Genomic DNA, 20,964 nt, shown 5'->3' on the forward strand with positions numbered 1-20,964 from the left:
TCTTGCGAAAACTGGAACTTCTGTGTTTCCTCTGGATTAACTTTTCCTCGCAGCGGACGGATTACTTATTTGTGCGTCTAATTTTCTCCGGCGTCAGCAGGTTTTATTCAAAGTTGACCTTTGCTTGGGTACATCCTTTCCAATGGTGTATAAAGCCATCGTGTATGCCACCTAACGGCATATGGAAATGCAAAATGGCCGTCGCTTTATATGCCTTGCACAGAACGAAAGAAACAAGAAGCAAATGGCGTGCTGCTGCTTAAAATCGGCATTAGAAGGCGTAAGTGTACAATCTCAGTGGGGAAAACCACTAGAACAAACAAGGAGGTCAAACCCTGATTCGAACTCTCTAAGAAGAAGTCTAAGAAAGAAATAATTAGTAAATGAAATAACATTGTTGCAAAGCAAAATTGTTCAAACGCCTTGTCTTGCCCAGGGTTGGAGGCTAAAACGAATCAATTGCGTATGGCGATTATCGGATAGGGGAATTGGGGTTTTATGTCACAGTAACTGAGTGGCTTAGAGTGTCCTGTTTTGCATACAAACGCACCAAAAATAAAAATTATACGTCAAACCAAAAATTTCTCATAGAACGATATAGCTCAAATAGGTCAAGATATCTTAAGTCACTTGCCGATGTCAATATGCGGAAGGGAATCATTGCACCCTGGACTCCCCCCTGTCGACAGAACTGGACACCGCATGATTTCCTAGAAATCAATTTCCAACGCTCAAGAGGTTTTTTTCCCCCTTCCCGAACGTTATCACATGGACACGATTAATTTCTTCATGTAAATTTCAATTGAAAGTAGATTGTCGAACGTTGCCTACAAATCGAAAAGTATTACAAATATTCTATTTTGGATTGAAAACCAAAAGCAGCAAATGCTATCGTCTGTGGGAAACGTTAAGAATAGTCACACGAAGGACCAAACTTTCTCATTTCGCAGGCACTAAACCGATACTAACACGATTTGCTTTAACTCAACAATTTTACAAATATTCTGCAACGAATAAATTAGACTTGCTTAACAGAAAAGGAAACGGTAAAGGTAAAGATGAAAGCGTCGTAAAACGAAGGGTAGAAACGAATAAATTGTACCTCAACAATGGTCTTGAAATAAAATTTAAAAAAAAAACAAACAGGTAGATAACATTATTACGAAAGTCGTAAAAACACGAAAGTGTTCCTAATTTCCTAATACATTCCTTTCGGGAATCCCCCGTCACCGCATCCACAACCTGGTAGAAATTATTCGTTTGCGCTTTGTGGATTCCATTGTGGGCTATGTTTGAACTAGTTTTCACATAAATGAAGATTATCACGTATCTTCTTTTACTGTTATGGCTTCTAGTTTTCTCACCCTATGTAGTGGATATTTCGCGAGATATACGGGTTTTATTTTCTTGTATACTAGCACTCCGGTAAGGGCCAATATGGAGAGAAAAGGTTGAACAATTGAATGTCGAATTATTCTTAAAAAAACACATCATTGATTAACGCTAGGAACGCGCGACTGATGATAACGTCAGAGGAGTTCCTGGAAAAGCTCGATCCTCCGCCGCCGCCGCCGCCGCAGCGTCGGGCAGCCAAAAAGGAGATCATTAGCGTGGCGGTTCCCAACCAAAAACATGCCAATCGCATTTAATCGTCCCCGGCGTTGTTCCTGGAACGGCGCACCGGGTGTTGGTTGGCGTGGATGGATAGGTTATCGGTTCTAGGGAGGGAACTGCTGGGGGAGATTGCGCCCGCCGAGATGCCGTTCCGTGCGGATCGCAGGCCATCGCAGCATATATAATTTATGCTGCACAAGCATAGGCCGCGGTGCACACGCACAACCGTTATACCACGCGCTGTGTGCGACAGGGTGTTGGTGGTGGTGTGCGCCGTCGGTTGTACCCCGCACACGCCTATATGATTCGCCCCGGTTGCGCTGGGAAGCCTTCATTCGATCGCCGACCAGCAGCTCGAACGGTCGGACACAGGATCGGTCCGTTTGTGAAACCCTCCACAAACCGAACAGTATACGAGGCACGGAGGGCGCGGAACCTTTCCGTGCAGCAGTCGTGTCCCTTTTTTATGTGCAAAAAAAGAGAGAGCGCAAAAAAAAAACATAAAACAAACACCTGTGGAAAAGTGTGTGTAACGGTGAAAGTGTTGTGTTTCGGCTACTTTTTCCCAAGCGCTTAGCTGCGTGTGGCTTACCTTCAAAAACCTCAATGGTGGTGGGTTTTGGTGAAGATAAAGAAACAGCAAAGATCCACACAGCAACAGAGAAAAACGCGTTCTTACCACGCAATCCGCGTCGCGCAGTTTACACAGCAGGGCCCACCGGTTTTCGCTTGGTTTTTTTTTTCGCGAAGCAGCCAGCAGCCATTTTTGTTTGTGTGTGTTTCTTGGTGTATCTTTCTCCGCAGACGCACAGTGGTAGCAAACGCGCACCCCATTAGGTGACAAAACGGCTGGCAGACGCTAATTCGTCCCAATTGGTGGTAAGCTTGGTGATAATTTCGTTCCCTTCCTACGGTTTATTTGTGGTTGTGTGTGATTGTGCTCGTTGCGTAGAACTTAATGCACCGCAGGGGACGACAAAGCCAGCGGTGCATTCCACCACCAGCCGCACACACCCCAGGGTGTAGGTGTGGCGACGACGACGACGACGGCGGCGGCGGCGGTCAATCAACCATCATCCCTCGAACCCTGATTCAATAGGCAGACACACTTCATCAACAAGCAGCAAACAACCGTCGCACCGCACTATCATCATCACCAACCATGTGTGCCGGATCTGGCGAAGGATCAGCGGCGATGGCGTGGAGCAAACAGGCCCGAACTGTGGCCAACCGATCGCCAGCCCGGTGGCTTCCGGCCGCGCTGCTACTTCTCGTGCTGGGTGCCCCGTCGGCAACGATACAGGAGGGCGAATCGGCGGGCGTGATCGGCCTGGTGGCCGAGATAGCGATAAAGATTGTGCCACGCATCGCCGCCGCCATGGAGGACGCGAACGTTACGCTGCCGTTCGTGATGAACGAGAACAAGCTGATTCTGAAGCGGCTCAACGACCTTTCGCTTCAGCTGATGGACGGCCAGGCATCGGTAAGATCTTGGAGGCTGGCCATTGCCACAGCCAAAGAACTGACCACCAGAGACACCCCTGGGTTATGAATTTTTCCTTTCATCTGCAGCTACTTTCACGAGATTCCGTTAAGTCAGCTCTTCCAAAGGTTCTGTTTCGATCCTTGTAGCCGGCTTCCGTTCAATCGCTAGCACATCTAGCTTGAAGAATCTTTGCAAAATCATATGCGTTTTTGGATAAAACACACACATTTCTGACTATTTCATTTTATGTCACGCTAACTAGCGGGCTAGACGAGAGCGTATTTGTTTTATCAGCTAGGATTAACGTAAAAAGCAGGACACATTTTTTGCAGCGCAAATCCTTCCCAACTTTCTAACTTTGAAACTGCTTGTTTTAGCAAATAACCATCACGCTTTACTTGACGATCGGCCACCCATTAACCTTCGCTTTCACACGCAGATGGTGGCCAACATTCAACACTACACGGCTGAGGTGGTACACATGTCGAGCGTCCAAAATCGCTTCATCGAGCGCATCGAAACCCTGTACGCCCTGATCGGGATCATCGCGCGCCGGGAGCGAACCATGAACGCGCTACTGCTGGCCACCGATCCGCACGAGCCGCTCACCCTCACCCAGTTCGCGTTGGCCACGGTTGACATGAGCAACGGGGACAGCGTCGTCGAGCTGATGCACCGTATCGAGACGCTCGTGCTGGGCGACCATCTGATATCGCTTCCGGTTGAAAAGCAGAACATTTTCGTCCAGCTCAGTGAGGTAGGTAGGGCAGTGGCCTCTGGCGGGGAAAGCCGGACAACATACAATTTCATGGGGCGTTTACAGGGTTGTTAATTATAGTGAGACAAGAAGACGGACGTCATAGCCTTGAGCAAAGATCACCACGGAGCTTCGATAAGTCGTCTCCTTGCCTACGTTTGACAAAGTTTGAAAAAAAGGTTTGTGTGCCAAGAATGGCAATAATGATACTGGTATGCAACGACGTTGTATGCTCGATTAAGGATGCTCTCGTTTTAACGTGGCCTTGAGGTGTATATTTATAGAAACCCATTCTCCATTAACCTTAATCCTGCAATGGCTCTGTACTATCTCACATTCAGTGGCCCTACATATCTGATGAATATCTTTTCCACTTTGGTTAATCTACTCACAAAGCAAATGAACATTTTATATTTAAAAAATGTATCTTTGGAAACAGGGAAGTAAACACTGCACCATAACAAAGGGCATCAATAGGGGAGGCGGCGCGTGCGCTTCTACCGAATGGCCTTTAATAACTGTTCCGTGAGAATTTATTTTTCCATAGCGATTTAGGGGAAAAAAGGCTGATGCATTGTGCTTACGATTGTACTTTTAATTGCAGGTTGCGGTTTAGCCAATGGCAAGGCCGGAATCTTTTAATTACGGCAACATGCTGTGGTTTGCTGGAAGCTGGAAAAGGTTTGGGCCCGCATGAAGGCGCCTTCCATCGGGCAAAAGTACGCAAGTTCGGCGAAACCCGAGCGCGTTTGGTTCTAATACCACAGTAGCTGATGTTGGCCGAGCGCGATTGAATTAAATTTTGCCGAAACGGCATTTCTAATGTCAAACGGACCTCATATTGCAACAAACAACCCCGTAACTTAAATCGAAAGATGGCTGATCCGATTTGGCTGCAGTAAAGTTGCACACCACACGATGGAACATAAATGTTTACCAAACGGGGCACATAAAAATCTGTTTGTTAAACACACTATGCGCGTCGTGGGGACATTTTGCTCGGCGGAACCAAAATGTGCACGGTAAGCGAAGCGACAATGTGCGTTTGAAACGGTCTGTATAGAAGCGGGGAATGACTATAACAAAAATGAAAAAAAACAGCAGCATTATTGTCCACCACACCCCCGGGGGTTGGTCGTATGGCAATACGATCCCCGCAGCACATAATCGGAACATACAACAACGCTCTTTTTCCCCCTGCCCCTGACGATCAGATTCCTACTAAAGGGGTTGCAATAATTCACAACTGCTCTCAAACACTGTGAGCTATTTCCCTAACGACGCCAATATTGCACGCGTTTTGTTTGCGATAAAAAGAAGTAAGATAAAATGCAACAATGTTTAACAAGAGTTCGATATTAGACGCTAGACAAGCAAGAAATGTGCTAAGCCGCAGTGAACATGAGTTATTGCCCGTTGTGAAAGCATGCACGTTCGAACTAAATAATCCGACTAACATACAACAGTCGCACATAGCTGAACTAGAAAAAAAAATAGAATGGGACCGAGTGTTGTTGTTTGAATTTTCTTAATTATATAATGTTCGAAAGAGAAAAGAACATAATAATGAAATGTTGAAAACAAACAATATACATTTATCAGCGTGACACGTTGGACTTATATGGGTTCCAGGTTACCGTACCCATATAAGTAATGCCAGCCACATCGTTACTTTGTTCTGTACAGAACCCTTACTGCAGTTTTTGGATATGCAGTTATGAAAATGGTTTACATTTTTTGATCAACCAGGCACAGTTGGAAGTCCGGCCAGAAAACCATAGTTGGATCGAAAATATCCGATGGCTCGACACACTGGGTGCCATTGTATGGGCACCAATATAGTTTGCGGGCGTTCACATTTCAGCCTTCGCTGGACCGGAGCCGAGACCAGCACACGCGAGGCTTGCCATCGATCACGCGCACCCGCATCCACGTCAGGCCCGCGCGGACCAACACGCTCGCTCGTCCGTTTCCCGTTTTTTTTTCTGAGTCTGTTGATCTCACTCGCTCTCTCTCTTTTACACTCCAGCCTGCTTTACGGCGCCGTTGACAAGGATGACAAGTTCGGTATTTCGTTCGCCGTGTCGCGCGTTCGCGGTTCAGGGCTAGGAACACCGTCGTCCGGTGGCCATTCGCAGAGTGGTAGCGGGCGAGTTAGTACGCGTTGTTTGTGCCTTGTCTCGGTGGTGTCACGAAAACCGTGTAGTGTTTGAGGAGGAAGGGAAGAAGAAAAACAGAACCCCTTCGGTTGTACCTGGTGGTCGGTAACTTTTACCACACCCTTGGGTAAAATCGCGCAAATAAAGCAGGGTAGGGTAGTGATTCAGTGAGCGTGAGACGAACGCGCAAACATTTCGGCTACCTCCGTAAATGTCGCGCCATTATGGAATTCATTGTTAAAGAGCCGTGTGGCCACAGCGTTGCCAATTATGAATGAACCGAGAAGCGTGTGTGCGAGATCGACGACCACGTGCGGGGATGGTGTTCGTGTCTTTCGGGTGATCATACCGAACAACAAACAACCGAACGATCAAACCATCAGAGCACGGCTTGGATGGAACAAGCCACTGTTCAGATGCTCATCGCACAACTCCACTACCCGGTCGTCATGCCGAACGTGTGTATTGGTAGACAGTGTTTGCTGATGGCGTCGGTAGAATTTTCGATGATCATCATAAATTCGAATGCCTCCAACCGACCGTACAGCAAACGTCACACTAGCGCGCGGAACGGAAGTGCACCGAGCGGAAGCGAGTACCACAGTACACGCGATACACGATCTGTAAAGCACTGAAAGGGCGATGGGAAAAACCCACCAGTTCCTTCCGTCCCGCACACCGCAAGAGATATCAGGGCCTTATGGCTTCAACGCCTGACCACTGAGTAGAAGAAACCAGAAACAAAACCGCAAACTACTGCACCGTCATCAAGTAGATTGTTGAAAATGAAATTAAATATAGAAACAAGAACGAGAACGGGACTTCGTCCTAATCTGGCCAACAGTTTGAAGTTCATATTAGCTGAATTTCATATTCTTTTCGCCGCATGCTTGATACACAGTCATACGGCCAACCTAATGCAACTCTACTGCCCCGTTATCCGGTAGCAGCTTCATTACATTCGAAGCCTACTCGATTTGATCTGATTTTACTATGGATTTTAACAAACGTTGTTGTAACCATTAATCGTTGCTGTGCCATTTAGTATTAAAGTATGAAAGATGTAACCGTTCCTTTGGTTTTATGGTATTATCTGACACCGAGTGAGGGTCGCTTGCCGATAACGTGAACCGCATACCCTGCACACTTCCCCTCAGTTGTGATCGCTTGTCCCCTTATTATTCCACCGTTCATCTGTTCCTCGCTACTACCAACAGAGTTATACGGGCCACCTTCCACCGTCCAGCCGAGAGTTTAATTGAAAAAGTGGCCAAACAACTCAATGGTGGCGTCCTGCCATCCCCCTGTTTGTCAGCAGCGTGCTGTTTACATAGGCAGCATCTACGACAGCACACCCACACTAGGACCGCCAGCTGACGTCAGCTCTCTGGGAATTGACCAGATGCGTTACTTTCGGTCGATCTTGACCCTCCCGGCATACGCACGCGAACGATGCCATTCGATGAGTCATGGCTGGAACAAAGCAACCACATCGAGCTTTCTTTATCCGTACACATACGCTTCTTTTATCGTGCGTTGCTCACTTACTCTTACTTTCTTGCAGCCGTAGCATCCGGTGACGAAGGTATGACCGAGCAACTACGCACCAATAGCACTTTTATCAACCACATTACGCTGCATCGCACGGTGTCTATCAAACGGACATTAACTCTCGCCGAGTGTTTGCCAACCACACAAAAGGAACGTTGACATTCAACCATCCCTTTTTGATTCCTGTTTTGGGCTCACCACGTGCTTCCGCATCGACTGACCGTTGCTGAACCTAGCCTTAATGCTACCTTAACGACGGTGCCAGTAGGAAGTAATTGCACGAATGAGACAAAGGGATAACAAGCTAGAGCCATTCCATAGTCCATTACCGGAAGGACCCATCGACGTGTAGAATGTCTATCTGTGCTGCTATAAGCAGCAACTGGTGCATTCCAATGCAAATTAAAAGCTATGGAATACAGTGTCAAACATGGTTGGTAAGAGTGAATCGATCGTCGTGCCATAATACACAACGTGCACTCCAGAAAAACGAATCTACTGGATAAGCAAAGCGTTAGCAAATCTCACACACCAGGAATAATGCATGTCATGCTATGTAGATGTCGCCGATTTGATTGATATTTTGTCTTCAACTAATACGGGAGGGACGAGTACGTAGCATTCGATTGGAAAACAGGGTCAAAGCGTTGTTGGGAATTATTGCTAAATGGAGGTCACAAAGTGGATGACCGCTACACCGCAAATCGATAGCCTTGTTTACACTGCCATCGTTGCCGTTGTGGCTCCAAGTTCCAGTACCTTTTCGCACACTGCATCAAACTCAAGTCCTTATCGATATACTAAATCGGTCGTGGCACACAAGTGTGTCTATATTCCATCCTCCCATGCATATAACGTGATATGATTTGTTTTTCTAAAAGTAAAATAAAAAAAAACATTCCCATTAGAAGGACAGAATGATTAGTTTCAGGAAATAATGTTTTTTTCACACCAATGGGTGGAATGAGCGGATTAAGGTTACATCAACCTTCTATACATACATATAACAGCGATGGACGACTGTGGTCGGTCATATTTGTCTCTGCACTTCTGCCACGATGGACTTTTTTCCATCGAGATCTAGTTTGCACGCCAACATGAAACCTGTAACACGCTCGGATTGGATCATTCTCTTGAGCGGTCGGTAGTTGTTGTTAGGTAGTGGTAATGGTAAATCGTTAGCTTTCTGCTGCTGCACAGCTGAACGTAGGGCTTCCCTCATTAGGGAGTATATTGTTGTAAAAATGTATGGCAAAAACGGGTGATCGTAAAAGTGTCGTTATATTCGCTCATCACATTTTATTAGTTCCCCCCGGTTGCCGTGTACCAAAGTTGTGTTGTCAGGTGAAAGGCGCCAGTATGGTCGCGGCCTTCCTCGGTGTGTGTTAGATACGGAAAACGAAAAAGAAGAACCTAAGTGTGTGCGCGTATGCGAATGTGTACCAAATCAGGCGCAACGAAAATTGCAGACAATATGGCGGCGTGGCGAGTGGTGGCCGCCGTTGCGGTGGTGGTAATGGTGGCCGCTGCCCTCTCGGATGGGGTCGCTGCCAAGCAGTTGCCCGGGGCAAGCCGGATCGATGTGCTGCGCCAAAGCTACCTCCAGCAGGAAGCGCTCTCCTGGATGATCGTCAACCAGATGGACAAGGTAGCGAACCAGCTGCACGAGGACACGGCCCGCCAGCGGGCGGTCGTGCTGAGCGAGCTGTTCGAGAACTACCTGCGCTTCGCCGCCGACAGCCGGCTGGCACCGGAGGACCGGGGCGACTACCGGCTACTCGGCCGCCAGCCCGAGTGGGCCCAGCTCGAGCAGAACTTTCTCAACGTCAACAAGCTGTACGGCGTGGTGTACGCGTTTCTGTACGAGCAGCGCGACCAGCTGGCCAAGCGAGCGAACCAAACGGACGTCAGCAACGAGGTTAGCGGTGCCGTACACGACGACATCAGCGATCTGCACCTGCACATCGTTGACCTCGCTGAGACGATACTGTTCGACAAGCGCTTCCCGATCGCGAAACAGCTCGAGCAGATCTACAACATCATGGTCGTCCAGGCCGTCTACTACCGCGCGAGTCTGGTACGCTCACCACATCACTATAAGGCTCTATCCTGGAGGTGTAACCACCATCATCATCGTTGTCACGTTGTCGTTGCTCCTGGGGGGAGGGGATGATTATGTCCCTGGCGAAACTCGCCACCATCGCAGGACCGTTTACTGATCTCGTTCTCGTTCGTTCGTTTGCTTCTCTCCCCCGCAGACTGCGAGCTCCGCCATGTGCGGCTTTGGACTGTCGCCCCAGCAGATGATCTACAGCTTGTACGAGTCGGTCGCCCTCACCGAGCTCAAAGGCTACATCATGATGCAGTTCTCCTACATGCTGCTGAAAACCCAGGGCAAAGGTACGTGATTTCCACTAGAGTGTTCAAAAGCGAAAACCAAATGCCAACGATATGAAGTAAATAACTGTAGTGTAAATAACACTATTCCCGATCGGTGCCAAGGCATTCCCATTGGAATCATTTAAATTCTGTCAAGCTATTTCACCATCGTCGGTAGCAACAAGTGGTTGAGGTTTTGTTTTGCTTTTTATATCAAAAACAATTTCTGCATGTTGGTGGGTGTTAAGTTAATTTAGTTGCAGTGGATCAAAGTTGCTAATTGTTTGGCCTTGCAGGAAACTTTACGGTGGAGTCGGAAGAGCGCAAGCTTGAGATGAAGACGCGCCTGAACCGCACGCAGGATCTGCTCCAGCGCGTGATGCAGCAAACCCGGAGCGACTACTGGCGGTGCGACCCGGAGCAGGGTGCACACCGGGAGAACGAAACGTACGTGCAGGTGACGCGCCTGCTGCAGGGCTACATCGAGAACGAGGTGGACATGAACACGGACAAAACGTGCTGGGAGTCGTGCTCCCATTACCAGTACGGGCACGAGCAGCACCAGTGCTACAAGGAGCTGTACTGCGCGAAGCAGCCCAAGTGTGCCGGTCGCATCTACGAGTGCGAGTTCATCGATTCGGATATGACGATCTGCCCGGCGGCGCCGGGAAGCCAGCGGCGCTACGAGTACATCGAGTACGAGAACGGTGAGCTGCGGGGGCGGAAGCTGAGCTACTGTCCGTACGGCACGACGCAGGTGCAGTCGTGGTGGCGCTGGCTGTTCTGGCACTGCAGCTACTGCTTCTGCCTGTGCGACGACGCCGGACGCCACTCGGATCGCTACGTCAGCCTGCGCCAGTCGGTCTCGGACATTGCGAACAACAGGTGCGTGCAGATTTGCATGAGCCGCGAGGAGAGCTATGCTTACACTCGTGTTCTTTCTCTTCCGCAGAGTCGTCACCGGATTGCGCTTCGTCAAGGCCAAACAGGTGATCCATCTGATCGTGCAGCAGGGTCGGCTGATGCCGGGCGGGGAGATTCAGAACGACACGATCGAGTGGGTCACGCCCGCACGGTTCAGTCCCCTGGATCGTGGCATCCGCAGCGAGAAAGACTACCACACGCTCACGTACGAAAAGCGTGCCATCGATCTCGACGACATCCGCGTCAGCGCCGGGTACGTGCTGACGGGAGTGCGCTTCCGGCTGCTCGGTTCGCACCTCAACCTCGAAATCCGCATGACGGAGATGAACTTCACCTCCGGCACGCTGATCGACCTGGACAAAAGCATCTGGATCGGAAACGACGACACCGAGCGGTAAGAACAGCCTTTCGCGACGTCCCTCTCTCCTAACCACCAACTAAACGCTATTTTTTTAACTTTCCTTCTTCCGCAGCACCGAGATTGCGATGAAGTACAAAGACATTCCGACGCGCGCGACGGGCAAATCGGTCCCGGTGTCGCGCACCGGCCAGTTTCTGCGCTTCGGCCCAACCGGTGGTCGGGCCGATGCACACCAAACCACCATCCCGTTCATGGACGCGCAGCCCGTCTACACCATTCGACCGGGCCCACTGTCCGGTGCCGGCCTGCTCTACAAGAGCGTGCCGAACTTCGGTGGGTATATCGCGCCGAAGCTGTTCAGCTACGATTTCGGTCCGCACATCCAGACGCCCGCCGACGACTGGTTCGCGGCCGAGCAGCTTAAGCGGTCCGAGCTGGAGGAACGGTCCAACTTCGGCTAGGTAGCCGGGCCGTACCCGACCGAACAACTGCCACCTTCTCAACGAAACGAAAATCATTACTGTAGAGAAACTGCATAGGGTAGAAAAGGAAAATAATACCATAATGCCGGTATGCAAACCGAAAAGTTACACTAGGTGGAAAACAATTGTGGAAAAAGAACAGGATTGGATAAACAACATATAATAGTACCATAATGGCGGTTTCCAAAAGGCACCCGAAAAGTAAAATTAGTCGAAAAACAGGCAACATATGCTCAAATCAGTAATTGAAAAAAACACCCCCTCTCGTCAAGGCTCGTCGGTGAACTATAAAAACAAAGGTTCACACTGGTTTGCGTGTAGTTTATAGGGTTAGAGAACCAACTTACAAAACGAGACTTTCAACAACTTGCGCCTTTGTTCGCACAGCAAAACATACAGTGCAGCGACTGGTCAGATAAATTAAATCATGTTGATTGCAAGATGCGAAGTGAGCAATTTACATTGAATAAATCACGTGACGTGAGGGGTATCGAACCGAATGCATAGATCAAAGCCGATAGTCGATTATGCACGCAACTCGCGTGAGTAAGCTAGCTTTCCTAAACATTATTACCATATGCAAAACGAGGGTGTTGACAGCAAATCATTGCGAATAAACAACTATCCTACATACAACTGAACCCTTCGTGTGAACGCCATCAGGCCCTGCCTTTCACCGAGCTCACTGTGACAATCTGTGTCACCCCTCCGCACGCAAAAGGTGCCCCCCAAAGGGTTTGTGCGAGGAGTGTTCTAATCCGCTGTGTATTTGCAAATCTCGTCCCACCTCGTATCGATTCGCTCGCGTTGTGATTAGTCTCGTAAACACTTACCTGCACGCGCAGCGGATGCATCATCAGCCGCGGCAGCAGATCGGCCGACGGAAGGATGTCGTTCAGCGTCATGCCCATCGTCTTCACGCCCTGACAGATGAATGCGGCCAAGTAGCGATGGAGCGGGAAATGGAACGATGCACGCGACATTTCATCCTGCGGGAGGGCCAACATTGGAAAGAACAAAACCAAAGGCGTTATTAACATGGTGTGGACGCATTGCCGGTAAGTGAAATTTCCCCCAGCACAGTCATGCAAATCGAAAAATGACACTTTTCTGTTTACCTAATAAAAATGAAATAAAATTCCCATGCTTCTTATTTCGCTTTGCCGCAGAATCACTAATCAATCCTTTTTTCTTTGGTTTAGTTTAGCTGAGCGGAGGTGGGTTGGTAACATTCCATTGTTTTCAAACTTAACTTTTAAAAAATACACTGCAACATTCAGCTCTAACTTAGCTACTGGTTCTAGTGCCACTTTTCAGGCGTTCTGTTTATAAAGTTACTGTTGATTACATCGCAAGAAGTAAATCTACGGAAGCAGAGTTTGTGATACACATCGGTGCTATTAATCTGACTATATTAAAACACGATTAATTGATCTGTGCTAGAAGTTAAATTCGTATCGAAAACATGGTGGCACCTTTTTTCCCTCAAGAATGATTTTTAAACCTGCTTGTTGCTTTTTTCCCATTCTTCTCATATCTGCCAAAGAAACTCAGTTAACCTCTATTTCTGCTTCACCAATCAATGAACCCGTTTGCCCTATAGCAAGTACCTTTTCAAACTTCGGATGCTGGTAGAAGTTGACCGCGTCGAGCCAGTCCTGCAGATAGTTGACGCAGTACATCATGATCTTCTTGGCGAGCGGTCCGTGGGACGGGTCGCGTAGGTGCGAGATGATGGACCACATCGGGTAGGCGCTGGCCTCGAGCTCGCAGCTGAACGCTGCGTAGTAGGAACTGGACTCGTACTCTACATGGCTGATGATTTCCCGAATGTTAACGTTCATTCCTGCGGCAAAAAAAAAATGGGAGTGGAGGAAAGCGTGGTGAGTGGGTGATGAAAAGTTGTGGTGAGGGGAGGGTGAGAGGGCGCTTACCTTGCAGCATCGATAGGAACTGGAACCACATGTCGATCAGGTCGTCGTCCTTGAGGAAGACGAGCGCGACCGATTCGTGCGACAGCACGTTGTTGAAGTCGGACACGAGCGGCCAGTAGCAGTGCTCCTTCATGACGCGCTCGGCACAGTCGACCACGTAGTGGAAGTTGCGCACCGGGTTGTGCAGCGTGTGCGGCGTCAGGATCTTGGACATCATCTGACGGAGGCTGATGATCATCACGTGCAGCAGCGACAGCTCCTCGACCATCTTGAGCGCGAGGCTCTCGTTGGAGAAGAGCTGCACGCTCATGTGCACCACCCGGTTGCTGAGCGTGTCCGGGTCGTTCGACATCTCCAGCACGCTCGGGATGCGGCAGTAGTGCATGACGAACGTGCGCGTCAGGTGCTCCTTGTAGTCCTGGTCGGGCAGCATGTTGAGCAGGAAGCACACGACCTGCTGCTGGAACTCGTACTTGAACGTCCAGAAGATGAACTCCTCCAGCAGCGTCTCGTGCACGATCGTGCGCCCGAGCGCCGGCAGATGACGGTAGTCGTGCGGTGGCTCCGGCGACGGAAACTTGCGCAGCGCCTCCTCGTACAGCCGCCGGCTCTCCTCCAGGTAGATGCCGTACTGCGCGGACGGGTAGGGGCGCTCCTGCAGCCGCCGGTACACGCCCCGATCGATCAGCGTCTTGGTCATGACGCGCCGCATCAGCTCGCCCATGTTGTTGAACTCCATCAGCATGCTGCAGTAGTCGTTGCACAGCTCCGCCGTGCGCCGGCAGTCCGCCGAGTTGTGGAAGATCGCACTGAACTCGCGGAAGTGCAGCAGCATGCGCAGGATCAGCCGGGGCATCATTGCCTCCGCCACCAGCATCAGGTCATCCGGCACCGGCGCCTTGTTCTGGCAGTTGTTGATGCCGTGGTCGCTGCAGAAGCCCTCCGCCTTCATCACCGACGTGTCGCCGCAGTCGCAGGCCCCGCCGGCCTGCGAGAGGAACATGTTGAAATCGTGGTTCTCGTGGTTGCCCCGCTTGAAGCAGTCGCGGCAGATCGACATGCACGGCGAGATGCCGCACGTCCGGCACCGGTACGCGACCACATGCGGTATCCACACCAGGCCGCACTTGGCGTGGTTGTCGTAGGCTCGCACTGAAACGATAGAACAAGCATTATACGTTGGAGAAATCACTTGCATATCACGACGGACGCAACAGACACCACCAAACATTTCCTACTTCAGCTGTCGTATCTTTTTCGGTAGCAATACATTCCCTCCCTCCCGGACCCGCTTTACCGGAACAAAACAAAAGATACAATAAAAACTACCCACACTAAACCACATCCTAATCATCACCCGTATCAAAATATCCGATCGATCTTTCTTTGCTGATATTCACTCTTAGCACGGACGTCGATCGAATCTAACTCGATGGTAACTTGATTCAATCAAAGCCCGTCCTGATGCAGAATAAATTTTTAAACAAACGAAACCTGACAGTATGCAAGTTTATTAACTATGCTTTCGGGTAAGTATGGCATTGTCAATGATCGGTGGCTGCACTTGCCGATGCCACATCTTCCATGAGCCGGATCGCGATAGGATTGAGCAGTTGGCAGGGCTCGTCGCATCTTCCCATTAGCTGCCAACACCGGTAAAAACTACCTCGTACAGGTTTTAAATAATAACGCATTAAAAAAACACATGTAAGTTCAGAGAGTGCCTTTTTATTAATTCTTTTTTGTATTACTTCAGCTCGATTGTAGAATGTATTTAAAAATTACTCACACATTCATGAAAGAAAATCATTAAGATGCTTGAAAACATAGAAGAATAAGCAAAGTAAAATTAATTACTTGGAGGCTGCAATACGGAGACTTTTAAGTGTTGATTTGTTTTTGCATTCTCGGAAAAGTATTTCTCTCTTTTCCGTTTTCTTTTGTACCTTTCCTCCCGCTGTTTTCTTCGCTTTGCTTTTCAAACGATCATCCTTTTCGGCCTTCACTTGCTTGTGTGAAGCTGTGGAGCAATAATCTTCCTCTGTCTTAACAGTCACGAGTCCTTTTGGCATGTCGGCCAGCTCGACTTGTTTCTTCTTCTTCGAATCTGAATTGGTCAGCATGCGTGGTTTCATGTCTGCCTTTTTGGTTGGCTTCATATCTGTCGTTTTCTTTTGTACCTTTCCTCCCGCTGTTTTCTTCGCTTTGCTTTTCAAACGATCATCCTTTTCGGCCTTCACTTGCTTGTGTGAAGCTGTGGAGCAATAATCTTCCTCTGTCTTAACAGTCACGAGTCCTTTTGGCATGTCGGCCAGCTCGACTTGTTTCTTCTTCTTCGAATCTGAATTGGTCTGCACGCGTGGTTTCATGTCTGCCTTTTTGGTTAGTTTCATGTCTGTCTGCTTTACGGTTCTGAACATCGGGAACGCCTGAAATTAAGAATTTTACAACCGCTGTTAGTAACACGCAAGATCTTCAATTGTCGCTTTTAAGGAAAACTCCTATAAAAGAATTAGGAAATACTTACTCGCTTAAGTTCTTACACGGATGTTCTACGGCGGAAACCAAAATGAAGTGTGCCTGTCACCGGTCTAGAGCTGTCAGATAACGTCCCGTGTTACGCAGGGTAGGGTAAAAGGACCAATTTTGGCCCACTTGGGGAAGGGTTACCACAAAAGAAATCGTTGCATGCAAATTGTACCGATCAATAATGGTAAACTTGGTATGATAATGTAGAGTAGCTATCTCAGCATGCATTAAAATTCATATTTTTTAGTTTATTTGATGTTTTCACTGAAAAATTATCAATTTCCGAACACATTTTTTGTCGCTATTTTGGCCCGCTTTGCTTCTATTTTGGCCCACCTGTGTACCAGTTTTGGCCCACCTGAAAAATGCCTTTTTTATGTGTTTTATGGTTTTAATAATCTTTATAATAATTTAGAATGTGCTAATAACTCTTACTTTTGTTAAATAAGTAAGATAAAATGTTTAATTTGATATTTTAATTTCCACTTTTTTGCAAGATCATCGGATTTTCGTTTAGACAATTTCTGACAGCCAGCTGTCAGTGTCAGAATGCATACAAATTTCGTTTCAATCGAAACCAGATTTCCTTGCATCTATTTTGGCCCACTTTTGCATCGAAATTAAAATTATTTCGATGGTCAAGGTGATGGTTTCGATCTCAAGGTGGGCGAACTATCTTTTTGAAAAAGAGACAGCTCCGTAGTTTTAAGCAATTTTCTCGAAAAATATTGATGCAATCGCCTCGAAATTTGGTAATTAACAAGAATAAATTGACCTCAACACTAAAAAAATGTTAGGGGGCATTTTTATTTGAAATCATTGAAATAATTGATCTTCTTTCTAGTGGGCCAAAATTACATACGTGGGCCAAAATATCCTCACTCAGCCTAATCTACTACGAATGGGTATACGTTTTTTGCGCGTATAGTCAGAAATAGGTATTATAAACGCACAGTCACGTCAAAAGCGTTCTCTTTTGAGGTGTACCGCAAGTGTTAAGAGAATTGTTTTACACTTCTTTTCAGAAGTCGTTTTACGCCTAGATTGCATAGGAAATCTGAGGCAAAAGAAGGGGTAAAAGTATTCTGAAAAGAAGAGCGGGCAGTTCTGAAGAGAATTCTTTTACCTCAAAATAACACAAAAATTTTTCGTTGGGCAAACAATGCATAGTTTAGGTTGGATCAAAGCATTAAGTCCACATTCATATTTATCCTTTCTAACTTATGCTAGATATGCTTTAAAATTAAATTATATCTATTGCCTGTCTTTTTACACCGTATTTCGACCACAATTTTGTTTGCGTATTAAATATGTGTTAAATTGCGTTTAACACGTTAAGCGCTACGTCGGTCCCGTGGAGCCGACAGTGTTCTTTCCCGTAAGCCGGCGTCGGTCTGCTCGGACCGACAGAGCCCGTTAGGTAGGTCGGCGTTTCTACGAATCGCTGGCAGAACGGAAAGCAGTGCAATTTGTGCAACGCGCTTAACGTGTTAAAATACCATCGTGATTTGTCTCAATTGGGGACACTCTAGCCACTTGTTACATCAATTTCAGGGCAAACAATAATTTTTATGTAACGATTTATGCCATATATCCAATAATTTTAGAATATTTAGATAAATATCCCACACAAATAAAATGCAAATTACATTATGCACCTTGTGGTGATGAACCCGAGGGTAGGTATATGTAGATGACAGATGTAGATGACAGATGTAGATGACAGATGTAAATCTTGCAAAGTTTCTCTCGGTACTTCCGGTTCCCGCTACAATTACGAAAACCACGGCGTCGGTAGTGCGTGATGGCGATATTCTGTGAACCGCCCAATATCGAGAACTGCCCGATATCTGCCCGAGGCTATGTTTAATCATCCTTTGGCTAATCTTATATTAGTAGGGCCAACAATTTGTCGAAGTGTTGTGTTGTTGTTGAAAGTGCTGCTTAGAATGAGCATATACTTTTAGTTTTGGTTTGGTGGTTTCAATTAGTGTATCTTGTATCTTGTGGCATATATCAGTGACCGTTTTTGTTGTGAATTGGATGGATAACTTTTTTTATGCAGAAGCAAGTGCCTCCGTAGCCGTCAGCACGGTGTGTATGAACGATGTTGGAGTTCGGTATGGACGTCGACCCTGGTTCCTGGTAAGTTTGTTACTTTGCTTTTGCTTTTGGCAGTATTATGAATTTTCCCTTTTCAGTTAGTGTGTCTAGCGTTTTTTTTGTTCGTGCTTTATGAAGCTGAAGTTGGGGATCTGTTTCTCGGCATTTTGTTTTTCTTGTTCTGCTGTTTTGGCTGCAATGACAGTGCATTCGGTTCTGGAGAATACTATTTTCTTGGGACTCTTGGATTAATTGGTCTGCGAGTCTATTTCCAGGATTGGTGGAGTCCGTTTTACTGTGTTTAAATTGGTTGTTGCTATTTTTGTTGTGATAAATTTTCTTTCTGTTACGTTGGTTGGTTTGGTTGCTGTTGCGGCAATGGTTCCGCCTGCTCCGTCGGTTGCTGTGGTTTGAGCCTAGCGGCATTTCAAGCTTTCCATGCGATTTTACACCTGATCATGGCACTATGGAGCGAAAAGATCAAATTGCCGGGATAAAATTCGGAATCAAATGTTTTGCAATTTTTTCATTGTAATCGTGTAATACTATTATGTTACACGAAATTATGATGTTTCTGGACAATCCCGCCAGGTGGCGCTGCAAAAACCACATAAATTTGGACTTTTCTATGGGTGCATTATTTTTTCAATCTTTTTTTTTATATTTACTTAAAGACTTTTTTAGTTTGATGTAAAACAAACTAAATTTACAACAAAATTTTCTTTCAAAATATTGTTATCTGGTAAATAATTGATATTTAAAGCATCTAACGCGGATATAACGTCTCCTAACGAAGAGAAACTATCTGAATATTATGAACTTGTACCATCATCTACTTGGTTTTGAATTGGCAAGGGTCTGTTATGATTTGAGGAGCTGTAATCTACGAACAATGTTTTTACTGCGTCTGGGTATGGGATTTGTTGTATATCTTTCAACGATTTAGCCAGAGATATTGTTGAAATATATGGATCGGATGATTGTAATGCTCTCATAAAAATGTCTTTAATATTTCTCGATACATTTTACAAGCGTGTTCTCTTCTATCCCTTCAGTATATTTTATTTCTACCTTCTGCTGCTTCCTCTCCTTAGGATACCAATGGTGCTGGGGCATTTAAAATTATTTCACCTACATGCGCAAGAACTTTATGGACAGTAGAAGGCATTTTGTACCAATTGTGATGATGTATGTAAAACATGTATGCTTTGCAATATAGAGTAATAGTTTTTGGATTTAAAGGCTGTGAACATTTGATGGCTATTAAAATATTTTGAAACCTTTTTATAAGTTCTGTTTCTATTTGCAAAATATCGCTGAATTTTTCTATGTTTGAAAATGCCCGACGACAAACATTTCCCGTCGTACTATTTCCACCCATTTGCCTTGGTTCATCTACTTTAAAACCAAATTCCTTGTACATCTTTTCCAATACAATTTTTTTTCGATCATTGTACATTTTTTTATAACTTTTAGTAACCTTCCGTTTTTTAAATTCAATTCTGCACGAAATGTGAGGCAAGCATTCGAAAAATCTCATCCAACAGTGCAGTGTAGTGGTATATAAGTCATAAGATAAATTCTCAGGATTTGGAATAAATCCATTTTATAAGTGCACTGTTCATTTCTGTTGGTTTTACACCATATACACAACATGTTTGCGTATACATAGTGTCGGTTAAATATGCAAACATTTTTCCATCAATTCAACTCATGTAAAATGAATAATTTACCGTCACATAACTTGTTTCATTTAGCTGAATTGTATAAGGAACTAACCTAGTTATTTGGCTTTTGATTTCATCTACTGTTTGTATAACTTTTTCTTTTGAATCTTTCGCAAACTTGATCACAAGTGGCCTGCAAGTAGGGGCATCAAGTTTATCCAGATGATATCTGAATTGTCACTAATGAACGAAAGACGGATAGGAGTTTATGCCGATACTAGTAAATCACTGTGTGATGCAGCATTTTCTCCGGAACTATGAAACGGTTGGTTGTAAATGTTGTGTCCACTAGATCCGTCAATGCCCCACGAGCACAATAATACGACGCTTAGTGAATGCCACAAGATCTGCGTTCTGCCTTTTGCATTTCAATTAATCTACACGCAATGTGATTCACCAACTCTTGAAGATTAACTTCAACTTTTACAGGTAAGGGTACAAACAGAAAAAAATGTTAGTTTAGGGTACATTATTAATAGGAATTTTGGGTATAAAAAGATGGGTTTGTGAGCTGTAGAACAAGTAAAAGCGAACTGATACATTCAAAGCAAACCAAACCAAATTTCATTCTTTGCCATTGACTTGGCTTGTCTTTCCCCTTTTATGTGATGTTCAACCACTACCCTGCTTCACATTTTTACGGTACGATCATCGACCTATATTATTGAATGAGAATTTCATATATTTCTTACCACACATGCATATGGCATGATGGAGACGCCTAGTAGGTGATAAACTATAAGCTACACATATAAAGTACAGAATAACGTAAAGATGCGCGCGTATGCGCAAAAAAAACTATCATGTATTGTTACAAAAGATTCTAGACTGTAAGTGGGTATGCATCGTATTACAATCTTTCACAACCCTTAGCGGTGGAAAAAGGTTAAAAACAGAAAATTGAAAAATTATCCAGGAGTTTTTAAAAACAATGCTTTATATTATGTGACATTCAATT

General features: G+C 46.1%; 2 protein-coding genes across 2 annotated transcripts in view; one reads left to right on the forward strand and one right to left on the reverse strand.

Annotated features, from left to right (window-relative positions):
* LOC131268917 (E3 ubiquitin-protein ligase Ubr3) overlaps positions 1-20,964 on the reverse strand; it is a 60,785-nt gene that overhangs the window by 12,210 nt on the left and 27,611 nt on the right. The window contains 3 exon segments of the mRNA XM_058271215.1: positions 12,547-12,702; positions 13,324-13,559; positions 13,648-14,799. Of these exon segments, the coding sequence (XP_058127198.1) occupies positions 12,547-12,702; positions 13,324-13,559; positions 13,648-14,799 (1,544 nt within the window).
* LOC131269123 (uncharacterized) lies at positions 9,053-12,348 on the forward strand. Its single transcript, XM_058271447.1, has 5 exons — positions 9,053-9,644; positions 9,826-9,967; positions 10,243-10,831; positions 10,899-11,264; positions 11,344-12,348. Exons 1-5 carry the CDS (start codon positions 9,084-9,086, stop codon positions 11,690-11,692), a joined length of 2,007 nt encoding a protein of 668 aa, XP_058127430.1. The 5' UTR covers positions 9,053-9,083; the 3' UTR covers positions 11,693-12,348.

Source organism: Anopheles coustani, chromosome X, assembly GCF_943734705.1.
Source record: "Anopheles coustani chromosome X, idAnoCousDA_361_x.2, whole genome shotgun sequence".
Classification (NCBI taxonomy): domain Eukaryota; kingdom Metazoa; phylum Arthropoda; class Insecta; order Diptera; family Culicidae; genus Anopheles; species Anopheles coustani.

Bases quoted from the DNA above. Each gene is read 5' to 3' on its own strand.
- LOC131269123 (XM_058271447.1), top strand. From the start codon at position 9,084: ATGGTGGCCGCTGCCCTCTCGGATGGGGTCGCTGCCAAGCAGTTGCCC. The intron at 9,645-9,825 runs GTACGCTCACCA...TCTCCCCCGCAG, and splicing joins TCTACTACCGCGCGAGTCTG to ACTGCGAGCTCCGCCATGTG. The intron at 9,968-10,242 runs GTACGTGATTTC...TTGGCCTTGCAG, and splicing joins GCTGAAAACCCAGGGCAAAG to GAAACTTTACGGTGGAGTCG.